Source organism: Watersipora subatra, chromosome 3 (genome assembly GCF_963576615.1).
Source record: "Watersipora subatra chromosome 3, tzWatSuba1.1, whole genome shotgun sequence".
Lineage (NCBI taxonomy): Eukaryota > Metazoa > Bryozoa > Gymnolaemata > Cheilostomatida > Watersiporidae > Watersipora > Watersipora subatra.
The window spans coordinates 125676-140215 of record NC_088710.1 but is presented as its reverse complement, the minus strand read 5'-3'; the positions used below and the strand labels follow the sequence as shown (position 1 = coordinate 140215).

At 35.8% G+C, this 14540-nt stretch overlaps 1 protein-coding gene across 1 annotated transcript in view; it reads left to right on the top strand.

Annotated features, from left to right (window-relative positions):
- Positions 1-10235: 10235 nt before the first annotated feature.
- Positions 10236-14540, top strand: part of LOC137392281 (uro-adherence factor A-like) — a 34817-nt gene continuing 30512 nt past the window's right edge. The window contains exons 1-3 of the mRNA XM_068078951.1: positions 10236-10436; positions 10590-11255; positions 11462-12010. Coding sequence (XP_067935052.1) covers positions 10236-10436; positions 10590-11255; positions 11462-12010 — 1416 coding nt within the window. The remainder of the gene's footprint in view (positions 10437-10589; positions 11256-11461; positions 12011-14540) is intronic.

Sequence of the window (14540 nt, the reverse complement as noted above, 5' to 3'; positions counted from 1 at the left end):
ATTTTCAGGCTATTGACTTGCGCTTAGCCCGTATGCGTCTAAATGTTTATCATTGCTTTCGCGAAAAGTTTTCTGATTAGCATAGGGTAAAATTTGTGCTCTGCTAAAAAAAATTATTTGAACGCTGATATCGACTAGGTCAGCAGTACAGAATTAGAGTTGAAGTTAGCAGACACTGTGGAAGGTATTGAAAAGCCAGAAGGCAATAAAATAGTTCAACGGATCGACACCCATAACTCCTTTTTTATAGCACATGAAAAGCCAGGTTTTGCTGCAAACTGTAGCAAACACATAAATCAGTTCAATGAGCTTTTATGCAACATTGTTAAATATACAGTTGTAGTTATAAAACGTAGTTATAAAATTAAAATACGCCTTCAAATTTGGAATGAAACAAAAAATTGAAAGTTCCAATCATTTGCAATGCAGACTATACAATCATCATAAGATAATTGCAAGCAATAAATATCATCTAGTATATTTCTCAGCTTCCCAAAGCATATTTATGTAAAGACCTATGACAAGTCGGACATAAGTTATGGTTTTGGATGTGAGATTTCTCGCATCCAAAACGGTTAGTATCTCTCCACCTAAAGGAGAGTGCAAAATATAGGTGACACTCGTTTCATCCATAAAAGGGTTAAATTTAGCTTCCTAAAAGTCTGATGAGTCATTGGAAAAATACAACGCTACTCTCTATTTGCACGCCGTCTTTAATAAAGTGCTACACTAAAGGAAAGATTACAGAATAGAGCGCCCTGGCTTTCAAATAGAGGTTTTATGGTATCAGTCTTGCCATTAGCATTATTATTACTGTTACTATTAGGATTATTATTATTGTTCTAATTACTATCATTATTATTTATTTATTAACGTTATTATTACTGGTGCTGTTACTTTGGATATTGTTCTCATCATTATCATTATCATTATCATTATTATTGTTTTTGCTGTTATTACAGTTATTATTTTAGTGCACGTGTTTAAGACTATTCAGTTGTAAAGATTGAAATGGTAAATTAATTTCTACCTTACGACAGAGAAACTGGTTTAACCTACAGTTTGTGAATAATTTTTGCAATTCAAAAGACCTTGGAGTGTGTGTTACTGACAAGTGACACATAATTAGGGATCGGTAGCACACAAGTGCTAACAAGTAACATACATAGTACGTATGTGTGTTACTCGTTAGTTGTGCGGTATAACACCTTGAACAATGCAAACGTTAAATGTGATGCAGCTCTAGTCTGTATAGCTATGTCCAGTGCTGAACACTCAGTACTGAGGCATGAATGGTCTCTAAGATCAAATCCATCTTTTTACACAACTGACAGGTTTGCTCGAGTTGAAAGCTCAATGGCTTGTAGATGCGTGACCATTTGATGAACTGAAGATGGCACTGTTTTTGTGTTGGTGGAAGGAGTAGGGTTCGATCAAAGCTTATAGTACGTTTTAGTTAAAGAGCAGAAGTCATTAGCATAAATACCTTTCAAGCTTCAACTACCACTGAATTGATGTCTTATTCCAACAACGCATAGACATGGGTCAAAATGTGGTATGAACACTGCCTACCCTCAATACTTGATACGGCTGTCTGGATAAAACTAGTAATACTGGTTTACATTTGACGATGTGCACTGAGTACCCACAATTACTGTTGCAGCAGAACACCCTTTCACTAAACACATTGTTTTCTTCAGATTGCTTTTTGTATATTTGTTTTGGTTTTTATTTTATTTTTTCCCTTGTATTAATAATCTAAAGAAAACAGTTCTATTCTTTCTCTATTGTACTTACAGGGAATATAGAAAACTTCTCTATTGAACTTACAGGGAATATAGAAACTTTCTCCATTGTACTTACAGGGAATATAGAAACTTTCTCCAATGTACTTACAGGGAATATAGAAACTTTCTCCATTGTACTTACAGGGAATATAGAAACTTTCTCCATTGTACTTACAGGGAATATAGAAACTTTCTCCATTGAACTTACAGGGAATGTAGAAACTTTCTCCATTGTACTTACAGGGAATATAGAAACTTTCTCCATTGTACTTACAGAGAATATAGAAACTTTCTCTGCACAAGAAGTATGTAAATACAGCAGACAACTCTATAACGTAAAATTCAGATAACATAAAATATTTATGCAAAGTTTTTGCTTGGTACTACGTAAAAAATTCCATATAATATAAAGTGTCAAGTCGGGACAAGTTCTCCAATTCTATATTTGAATAGTAACAAATTTCGCCGCGCTTGTGGTAGAAAAAACTACGTACGTATAGCAATGTATGTATTATTCACACAACTTCCACGACATTTTAGTTCGTTGTGCTAGATCGTCATGATGGATCGTCAGATGTGTTGACAAAACCGAGCATGAGTAGCTGCGTAATTGTTCAGAAATGCTTAAAGGCGATCGATTAGCGTATGTGTTCTAGCGTAGGTCTACCAATTAAATATTACAAGTTGGAGTATTATTGAAACTTATTTTTATTCTAACCTTGACCCCTGAATGCAAATAGATGGCAAAAAAGTAGACATGGCGAAAAAGTAGACACTGCTCTTTTTATAGTAGAAATGTATTTTGTTTTGTTTTATTGTAGACGTTTAAAAACTTGTTTTTCAAAGTTTTAATTTACAGAATAGATTATCCTGTCTTTAAAAAAATAAGCAAATTGCTGTAATTGGACATAAAAAATGTGTGTTTCCCATCAACTTGTTGTAAAATTACTGCAATCATAGTCTAAAAAACACTGAAATTGATCAGAGAAAGGAGAAAGCTCGTTGATGCAAACAAATAATACTCCAAGTTACGGTACAGTCAACAAATTAAAAAGAGAAATCTAGTTTTTCCTGTTTGTATGACCAAAGGGGTGAGCTTGGAGACATCTTGGAATGGATTAGGCAATTTACATATATTTTACTGTTCGTATGGCGTGAAATCCCTATAAGGTAAATGTTTCTGGAACGAATTATTTACGTTGTAGGAGCGCCTACTGTCCTACTCATGTACACTACTGCAAACACTTGAGCTGTAATGACTTCAGTTGTCTTGCTTTAAATGCATTGAGCTTTGAGGTGCATCCTGCTTGTAAAGCTCAGGAAGATCTGTACATCTGTCTTACTAATTGTTTTGTTTCAGCGAATTGGTAAAATAGTTAATGTGACAAAAGAAAAGCCTGAAATATTCTACAGTATCATTTGATCTTAAAGGTTATTTCCAACCGGCAAAGTTGTGAATAGCTTCTAACAACTGAAAACTTCCTCGCTTTGGCTGACCAACAATTGACTGACAGATATCTGACTGACAGATAACCAACCAACAGATACCCGACTGACAGACACCCAACCTACAGATACCCAACTGATAGATACCCAACTGACAGATACCGGACTGACAAATAACCACCTGACAGATAGACTGTCTGACAGATATCTGACTGACAGATATCTGACTGACAGATATCCGACTGACAGATAACCGTCTAAAGCTATCTCTGCTCAGATCTTATTTTTAATGTTCATTTTTCAAGAAATGCAGAAGACCAAATATTTTGTTATCATTAAGATTTTGTAATCTCATATATTTACTACAACTTTATTAACAGATCAACAAATCACTAGCAAGGAATTTAACCAATCAGCTTGCCAAATAGCGAGATTACATTTATTGTTCATCAACAAGATTCTCACTTCAAATGGTCTCGCGTTACGAGTGAAACGAAACAAAGTTTTTGTTAGTTAGATTCTAGATGAATAAGCTGAAGACTCTTTGGCAGATGATATTATCATGATAAATATTGGTAACTTAAAAATATTTCAAATATGGCTGTAAATTTGGAGTTGCCTACTTTTGCTAATTGATTGCGTACTTGTATACGCTGCTCTTGAGGAAACAACAAATTGGTGGAGTACTTGGTGATTATTTAACAGAATATATTTATACAACTGTTACTTGTGTACTGTGTAGTGTTACCACTGTGTAGTGTTACCACTGTGTAGTGTTACCACTGTGTAGTGTTACCAGTGTGTAGTGTTACCAGTGTGTAGTGTTACCACTGTGTAGTGTTACCACTGTGTAGTGTTACCAGTGTGCAGTGTTACCAGTGTGTAAAGTCATTTTCAGCCAGTTGCTAGACTGAGAGCACAAGGTTACAACTGAAGCACACTTTTGTTATCTCTCAATATAAATCTGCTGCATCGAAATACTAACCATCCACTTTCTCAACTTACGGTGAAAGGAGCTGTAAGTGAAAAGTTGAACAGCTTTTTCAGAACTATCATTGAACAAATGATCATTTTCATTCACATTGGAGTACTTTTGAGTACGAATAAAAGTTGTCATTTGTAAAACAGCTAGAAAATGTCAGCCTAACTAAACTGGCGCCTGTCTGGCTTTCTGCCTGTCTACACTGGCATTGCCAAGAGCATGTCAACTACACTGGCATTGCCAAGGGCATGTCAACCATTCTGGCATTGCCAAGAGCATGCCAACTACATTGGCATTGCCAAGAGCATGTCAACTACACTGCAACTGCCAAGAGAATGTCAACTACACTGGCATTGCCAAGAGCATGTCAACTACACTGGCATTGCCAAGGGCATGTCAACTATTCTGGCATTGCCAAGAGCATGCCAACTACACTGGCATTGCCAAGAGCATGTCAACTACGCTGCAATTGCCAAGAGCATGCTAACTACACTGGCATTGCCAAGAGCATGTCAACTACACTGGCATTGCCAAGGGCATGTCAACTAAACTGGCATTGCCAAGAGCATGTCAGCTACACTGGAATTGTGAAGAGCATGTCAACTACACTGGCATTGCGAAGAGCATATCAACTACACTTGAAATGCCAAGAGTGAATTCTTCCCTTACATTGTTAAGACAACTACCGATGTCATGAGATTTTAAGCAGTTCTCTGCCATGTAATCATCCACATCAAAGCTTCACCATATTTAATTTGCTACCCGCGCAATCAACTAACAAGCGCAGGTAATGTGACAGAGATGTAATTGATTACACTTCCCAGTAGAAGCTTAATAAATAAATACCAATTTCTTACTGTATTTAAATCTGTTTCATGCTAATTGCGGTCATATTACTCACCTTTCTTCTTCTCTGATTGCAAAATATTACTAGTTATTAAACATGCATATATCATGATTTATTTTTGCTTTCGAATCAGAAAAAAACATAGAAGTATGAGGCAGCTGAGCACAGACTATTGCAAGTTCTCTTTCTGCTTATGAGTCCATACTGTTCATGCTGTAGGAAATCAAACAATGGCTAACAAGTAGACAGTAATTTAAGGTTTCCCAAAGTCAGAATTTATGGTTTCCACTATTTGTAATCAAATTTATGGTTATAAGCCCTTCATCATTTGTCATTCTTGCGAGACTACAGGCTATGATCTTATAGTTCAGCATTTTTAATTATGGCTGACAATAGTTTTGTTGACTGGTCTGTAATAGTTTTCCAAACAAATCTGTATAATTTCTTAATTTGGTAGGGACGTAATTTGCTGTCTTTTCAGCTTGTATCTTACAAGTTTTCGGCAAAATCATTTTGTTATATTTTTTGTGTATCAGAGCAGATGTGTGTACATTTATAAGTTATCTACTCCTACATGTTTACGCAAAGAAGTGAAAGCAATTGAGACTCTTGCTCGCAGGCTCTAAAGATGAACAATTAAAGAGCTGGGTTAGTTGAATATATACAGTTAAGTTGACATGTGAAACTGATTTGATCATTTATTGATTTATTCCTTCAAAATAGGGAAATATTGCCAATTGATTCAAACTAATTCTGTGTTCTACTAATTTATGTCATATTTCGTGATTACTAAGCTTATTATTAATATTTCTATATCGAATAAATGAAAGCTAAGGGTAAAAGTAGTTGCGCACAGCCAAATATCCACTTCCACTACCACTTAGTGCTTTTCGAGGTGCAAGTCATGAGTGTTAAAATACATGTACTTTTGTGCAGTAATTAGTTGCGTGGTATGATTGGGGACAATTAGTTGCGTGGTATGATTGGGGACAATTAGTTGCGTGGTATGATTGGGGACAATTAGTTGCGTGATATGATTGGGGACAATTCGCAAAAACCGGTCCAATATTAATACTTCCAATGCTTTCAATTAGTGTTCCGATGTTCAATTCTAATATCCAATACTCTAGCTGTCAATATCTAATACTCTAGCTGTCATTATCCAATACTCTAGCTGCCAATATCTAATACTCTAGCTGTCAATATCCAATATTCTAGCTGTCATTATCCAATACTCTAGCTGTCAATATCTAATATTCTAGCTGTCAATATCCAGTACTCTAGCTGTCAATATCCAATACTCTAGCTGTCGATATCCAATACTCTAGCTGTCAATATCCAATACTCTAGCTGTCAATATTTAATACTCTGTCAATATCTAATACTCTAGCTGTCAATATCTAATACTCTAGCTGTCAATATCTAATACTCTAGCTGTCAATATCTAATACTCTAGCTGTCAATAACTAATACTCTAGCTGTTGATATCTAATACTCTAGCTGTCAGTATCCAATAATTTAGCTGTCAATATCCAATACTCAAGCTGTCAATATCCAATACGTTAGCTGTCAATATCTAATACTCTAGCTGTCAATAACTAATACTCTAGCTGTCAATATCTAATACTCTAGCTGTCAATAACTAATACTCTAGCTGTCAATATCCAATACTCTAGCTGTCATTATCCAATACTCTAGCTGTCAATATCCAATACTCTAGCTGTGAATATCCGATACATTATCTGACTATATCCATTACCCAATGTTGACATGTTATAATTCATCTGACAATATCACATACTCATTATACTATATTATATACATAATATGATAATATCAATACTCAATAATGATATCAAATATTCTAGCAAATAATAAAATACTGCAGGCTGTGATATCTCAGTATCAATATTCAATAATCATACTGAGTGTAAACTCATGCAATATCACTATCTACATACATGTAGTGATACCGAACACCGGAACCGACCAACTGCAGCAATTAGAATATGTGTATGATACCCATTGTTTACTCAAGCAATTATACTTCAGAAATCAAACACCAGCAGCTGCAGGTGTTTCTATAATAAGAAAATATAATACTGGCCACATAATTTCAAACGGCATTTTTTACTATCATTAGTAACTATAATAATAATATTATATATTGAACAGACTGAATAATTTGTTTAATTCTCGAGAACATTGTATTAGAGTACAAATGACCAAACATCTTCCAATGGGTCACAGCCTATCTCACAGTGGGTCACAGCCTATCTCAATTTTAACATACAATATTTATAGCTAAATTTAGTGTTTAATGAAAATTTAATAAAGATGTTATCAATGTAATAGCTTACAAATTAAAAAGTAATATAAATGAAGATTAAAATATATATATTTATAACAATTACACTTTGTTTAATGAGTTGCACTACTACGTTGCACTACTACGTTGATCTACTACGTTGCACTACTACGTTGCACTACTACGTTGCACTACTACGTTGCACTACTACGTTGCACTACTACGTTGCACTACTACGTTGCACTACTACGTTGCACTACTACGTTGATCTACTACGTTGCACTACTACGTTGCACTACTACGTTGCACTACTACGTTGCACTACTACGTTGCACTACTACGTTGCACTACTACGTTGCACTACTACGTTGCACTACTACGTTGCACTACTACGTTGCACTACTACGTTGCACTACTATGAAGTTTCTGAAATTGAACATCAACTTCATGTATAGTAATAAAACCTAAAGCATTTTATACCAGTATATAATATGATTGAGATAGTATTAGTAAATAAATATCCAGTAGCATGCTTACTATTATTAAATATTTAGTTTCTCAATCGCCAAAACCAACGTCCAATACCAACATCCAATAATGAGCCTGTCTATATCTAGTACCAATATCAGTATCTAATACTGAGCCATTCTATATTATAACAATTAATATCTAATATCAATACTCACTACTGGCAAAACAAAGAATTCCAATAAAATTTCCAATATTTAATAGCATACTAGCTAGCTTTGCTCTTGGCGTTGCCGAGGAAATAAAAAGGTCTTTGGACAAAAAATTGATTCGTATTTAACATATATAACAATGTTTCCCATTCTAACTTTCAAACTACAAATCATGAGAGAAGTGGGTTGTGTAGTTGAAATAAATTAGTAGAGAAAATAAAAACAGCTGTAAAGGTTTTCAAACTTTGTCAAACTGTAACTTTCAAACTTTATATCTTGAGGAAATGATTTTGTGCAGAACATGTTCTTTTCTTTGGAGGCATTAGACAATGTGCAATTTTTGAGAATACATATATTTAACAGATTAATAAAAAATATGACAGAATATGGTAGTATTTTGTATAGCTGAAACTTTCTTAAAACAGTGTTTGCCAAAAATGGCTGAATAAAAATTAATATTAATAATAAAGATTGGAAACTAACTAAGTAATAATAACAGTAATAGAAAAATTAATAATGTTTAAACTTCAAACACGACATTATACTCCAATTATGTTTAAAAATGCAAGTTGAAATATAAACAATAATGCAACAAACTCTAAAACCTTATAATTATTATAAACTTAAAATGTTATACAAAGTTTATAAATGTAATAAGAGAATGTAAATCTGCCTATATATATATTTCTCAAGGTATGTAAATGTATGTAAATATAAGGGAGTGAAAAATAACTGATACTTGTAATCTTACACAATAAGTTTTACAGTAAATCTTACAGATAATCTAATAGATAATCTTAGAAATGTTTGTTGCAAAATGTGAAATGTATTACAAATCTCTAATTGGTTAGGTTTAGAATGAAAGATGTAAAAGCTAATACACAAAGCGAGCAATGATAGGAACAAACAAACAAAGATGTTTTAATTTTAACTAAAAAAAATTACGTAAAAAGATTTTTTAAATGAACAAAATCTTTATTCCTATTTAATGATTGTGGAGCGCAAGGTACCAAGTCAAAATCCAATGAACGTAATGTAGCTGGAAAAAAGTATTTTGAGCAGCTGGAATAAATAAGTAGGGAACTGAATGTAGATATGAAATAAATAACAAGTATGTAAACTACTGCAGAATGTATTGCCTATTGCCTATGTAGAATGTACAGCCTATTGCAATGCTTACATTACGCCATGCTTGATGCAATGACTTTGTGTTAGAGATTCACTTGCGTTTTGAATTTGAATAAACTGAGTGTTTGATAAACATACCACAAGTTATTTTGGCAAAACTGTGACAATAATGGCAGTAAAACTTTCAGACTTGAGTAAAACCTATAAAGACGTAGAAAACAGTGGTGACTTTTCGGAGTGGTGTGACAAGCTAGAGCTTGTAGCTGAGCTGCAGAATATTACGGAATTGAAATCTTTTGTGCCAATCTTTCTGTCTAGACCGGCATTCGCCATTTATAAACAACCGTCAGCCGACACTAAAAAGGATTATGCACTGATTAAACAGGAGCTAATGACTGCTTTTGGAGTAAATAACTTTAGCGCATATGGACAACTACAAAGAAGGATATTCAAAGAAGGAGAAACTGTTGATGTTTACCTAGCAGATTTGCGTAGGCTAGTAGCTCGGATTGGCCAAACAGTACTAGAACCCTTGTTGAAGTGTGCTTTTGTGGCTGGGTTACCAATTGATGTAGCTACCCAGATAAAATCCATTTCAGCAATTGAAAAACTTTCGTTGTCAGAGTTGGCCATGAGAGCCAAAATGATTATGTCTAGCAATGATGGAGCACAAGGAGTCTGCGCAATGGGGTATGTAGGCTCAAAACCTGCTGGACAGATTTGTTCAATTTGTAATGGCAGAGGTCATGGAGCCCACCAGTGCCCATCCAAGGTTGTAAAGAGTGCAAAAAGGCTAATAAAGTGTTACAACTGTCAAGAGCTTGACAATCACATAGCTAGGAATTGCTCTAAGGGAAATGAGAATGGGGAAGTGTCTGCACCGGATACTCTCCCCGCTACAAGCCACTGAGCAAAGAGGTGCTACCATTTATTGATATATATGTAAACAAAGTATCGGCAAGAGCTCTTGTAGATACTGGTTGCGAACAGACTGATTTTAGATGATTTTTGTGTTAAATTGGGTAAAAGGCCTAGCGGTTCTGTTCGAATTGTCAGCATGTTAAACGGTAAAACTACTGAGTGTAAGAGTGAAACTGTTTTAGAAGTCAATGTCACAAAAAAAGAAGAGCTTCCTCTGCAGTGCTTGATTGTGTCAGCACTAGTAGGTGGAGCACAAGTGATAGTGGGAATGGATGCTATTGCTAAACTCAGTGGAGTTAATGTTGATGTTCACAATGGTGTTAAGTTTGGTGGTGAGGTGCCAGTGATAAGTGTTGGCACAAGACACCAGAGTAGTTTAGAGATTGATGATAAAAATTTCATAGCATGGTTTGATGGTAGTGCATGGTTTGTCAAATGGAAATGAAAAAATGATGAACCGATTCTACAAAATCATTGCTCTGAATGCAAGATAAATGATGATGACAGAAAAGAGTTTGATGAAGAAGTGCAATGCTGGATAGATAATGAATGGCTGGAGTTATATGATAGCACAGTCCATGGTCATGTAGAGGGGATAATTCTATTGATGGCTGCAAAACAACCAAACAAGCCCAATAAGATTCGCCCTGCTATGGATTACCGTGAACTAAACAACTATATTCACAGTAATCCAGGTGTTGAGACTGCAACTTGCCAAGAAAAACTGCGAGATTGGAGGTTAGGGAGAAGCAAAGCATGTCTGTTAGATTTGAAGAAGGCTTATCTACAAATTCATATAGAGCCCAGTCTGAAAAGATTCCAGGCAGTGAAGTACAGAGGTAAAACGTATGTAATGACACACATGGGATTTGGTTTGAATGTTGCTCCCAAGATAATGTCTAAGATCATAGATAAAGTGCTCTCATTGGACGAACAGATTTGCAATGGAACTGATCACTACATTGATGACATTTGGGTAAACAAAGAAGTGGTTCAAGCTGATGTTGTTAGAGCTCACTTACTAAGGTTTGGACTTGTGGCAAAAGACCCATTGACACTATCAGATACTCATGTGTTGGGTCGTAGAGTAAACAATGCAGAAGATGGTCAGTACAACTGGAAGCGAGATGGTGATTTGCCTGTAGTTTCAGAAAAGGTTACAAAAAGAGACCTTTTTCCATTTGTGGCAAACTAGTTGGACATTACCCAGTTGCTGGATGGTTAAGAGTTGCTTGTAGCTATGTAAAGAGATTGACTAATGACTTAGACTGGTCTGAAACAGTTCCTAGTTCTAAAGTACAAGAACAAGACCCAGTGAGAGGCAAGTGGGATGTCAAGAAGACCTATCAGTGTACTGTGTAGTGTGACGCCAGCAACTTGGCTCTCGGAGTGTCTCTGGAGGTAGATGGTTACACTGTTGAGGATGCAGCATGGCTACGTAAAGAGGATGATGGTGCTCATATAAATGTTGCTGAGCTAGAAGCTGCATTGAAAGGAATCAACCTTGCGCTAAAGTGGAAAATGACAAATGTACAAGTAATCACAGATTCAACTACTGTTTATGGGTGGATAAATTCAGTGATAGAAGATACCAAAAGGCCTAAGGTTGCTGGCCTCAGTGAGTTGATCATTCGACGTAGACTTGGAATTATTGGTCAGCTGATTGATGAATACGGGTTAACACTAATGATCAAACTTGTTCCATCAGGTGAGAACAAGTCGGATGTCCTAACCAGAGTACCAAAGAAATGGCTACAAGTTGTTGCATGCTCAGGGCTTGTACTTTCTAACACAGATGAGATAGAAGACGTAAATAAAGTTTATCAAGACCACCACTTTGGTGTCAGCAAAACCCTGTACTTCGCACAGAAAAAGCTTGGACGAACAATCAAGAAAGACATAGTTGAGCAAGTAGTGAAAACTTGTCTTATGTGTAACAGTGTAGATACTCATCCAATGAAATGGGATCATGGTCAGCTAAACGTAGCAAATGTATGAGAGCGCCTTGCATCAGATATAACTCATGGGAACGGTCGACCTTATCTGACTATTGTTGATTGTGGGCCTAGCAGGTTTTCTCTTTGGTTCAAACTGGCTAATGAAACATCAGACGTAGTAATCAAACAGTTGGACAATGTGTTTCAAGAACCTGGACCTCCTAAGGAGTTTCTGAGTGACAATGGCCCATGTTTTACAAGCGCTAGAATGAAAGAGTTTCTGCAAAAATAGAGTGTAGAGCAGATCCTCAGCTGTGCCTATAAACTTACTGGAAATGGAATAATTGAAAGACATCACCACACTATAAAAAGAGCAGTCATGAGAACTGGTAAAGGACCTGAAGAAATGGCATATTGGTATAACGATTCACCAAACTCCAATGGTATAGTGCCTGTGGAAGAACTAGACAGCTATCGCAGTGGCTTAGCAAGGGCGACCAAATCGACAGAAATACCACAAATGCTTAGTGACCTTAGAAACTGCAGCCTTAACCCATACACAGTTGGAGACACTTTTTATGTCAAGCCAGTTAATGCTAGGTGCTTTGATAAGTGGAAATGTCGAAGAGTGACAAAGATAAATTTCTAGCACTTCGGTTGAAGTCGATGGCACAAATAGGCATGTGTCTGACCTTAGATTGGCTCATCAAGGCGACATTGCAGATGGTATACATGTATTAACTAGGCCAACCAGAGAGTCTAATTAGGTCAAAGTTGAGTTTAGTACTTCAAACCTGCTTGATAACAATGCTCAGTTGAATCGAGAGCCTGTTGTCTCTGATCTCGATCAAAATAGTGACTTTGAAAACAGACCTGTTTGAGATAGACGTCTTCCTAAGTGGTTATCAAACTTTGTGCTGTAATGGTTGTACAAGTCAGTTAATCATGAGATCTATTAGATGTTATGCTGTATGGTTTTACGACAGTTGATCTTGAGATCAAGAGGGGATGTAGAATGTATTACCCATTGCCTATGTAGAATGTACAGCCTATTGCAATGCTTACATTACGTCTTGCTTGATGCAATGACTTTGTGTGAAAGATTCACTTGCGTTTTGAATTTGAATAAACTGAGTGTTTGATAAACATACCACAACTACGAAACAGATTATTTGATAATGATACAATTAATACAATGTGTGAAATCAAAAATTAAAAATCGTCATGACCAAATGAAAAGTATTACAACAGTCGCCATATATTTATTTCAAGAGAAATGTTTGTTGATTCGGTTTGGCGGAAAGCATCGTGTTTTAGGGGGGCATAATGACTTGTGGGCGCATTGTATTAATAAAACATCATTTACCTGAAATTTTATCATTAAATGATTTTATGTTTGCGATACCGATTTACCGTCATGAATAACGCTGAACTCGCCATGGTGAGCAACACATATCTTTTAATAATGTATATAATCAATACACAAGTTGCCACAACTCATAGATAAAGTATTGTTGATATCGTGGGGCTGAATAAATTAGCCCTAAAAAATAAAGACGAAGACGCATCGTGCTGCACAAATGTACATAGGTCTCAAAATATTTCTTAACTGGGGCTTCGTAATGTGTGGGTGCTTTGCTAATATAATTAGCATGTGGTTACGATATATTAAATATAATAACGCCTTGGATCAAAATTTCCTACTCGAGGATTCGTAACATGTGGGCACAATGCTACAATAATAGCTATAGCTGGACATACCCGGACAGTAAGAAATATATATGTAGATTAAGTGTTGAGCGTCCAATACTAATGGACAGTAGTATTGACCCAACTAAGCCCGTTGAGTGGCATGCCATATAATGGGTTATGTTATCTTGACTTGGCAAAAGTTAAAAATAGACAACTCTTCACTTCTATGATATTAGTTCTGGTTCTCGCTTACATGCTATCGGCAAATAGGGATTGAACAATATTTTTTAAAAACCTAATGTAATTTTCAGATTTACCAAGTTTACTGGAGCATTTAGAACAGTAAACTTTGTAGTAAACTTTAGTTTACTAGAGTTTAATACACATGACCACGTAATAACGATTAATAATATCAGTTAGTTTGCGGCAGCAGAGCGCAAAAATCAGGGCCGGCGGCCTAGCTGATCCCAAAACCGAGGCTATAACTGGGCCGAGTCTCAGTAAAATAGGAGTCTCGGTCCTTTGTTTAATCAACTCAGCCTACCGAGATGATTAAACAAAAGACCGTTAATTAAGTTAATTACTATGGTACCCTTTTTTGCAGGGAATATTTCAGAAAAATAGGCTTGGTAGGCAAAAAATGGGTTTTAAATCAGTTTGCCAACTCTCAGAATAAACAGTAAGGATTCATCTTTCAACTTCGTAGAAAAAACATTTAAACATTTTTAGCTGTTGGAAAGTTACATGGTAGTACTACCACGCTGTGACTATAGCGCTCTGTGAACTAGCCCCTGCGACACAGGGCGTATATT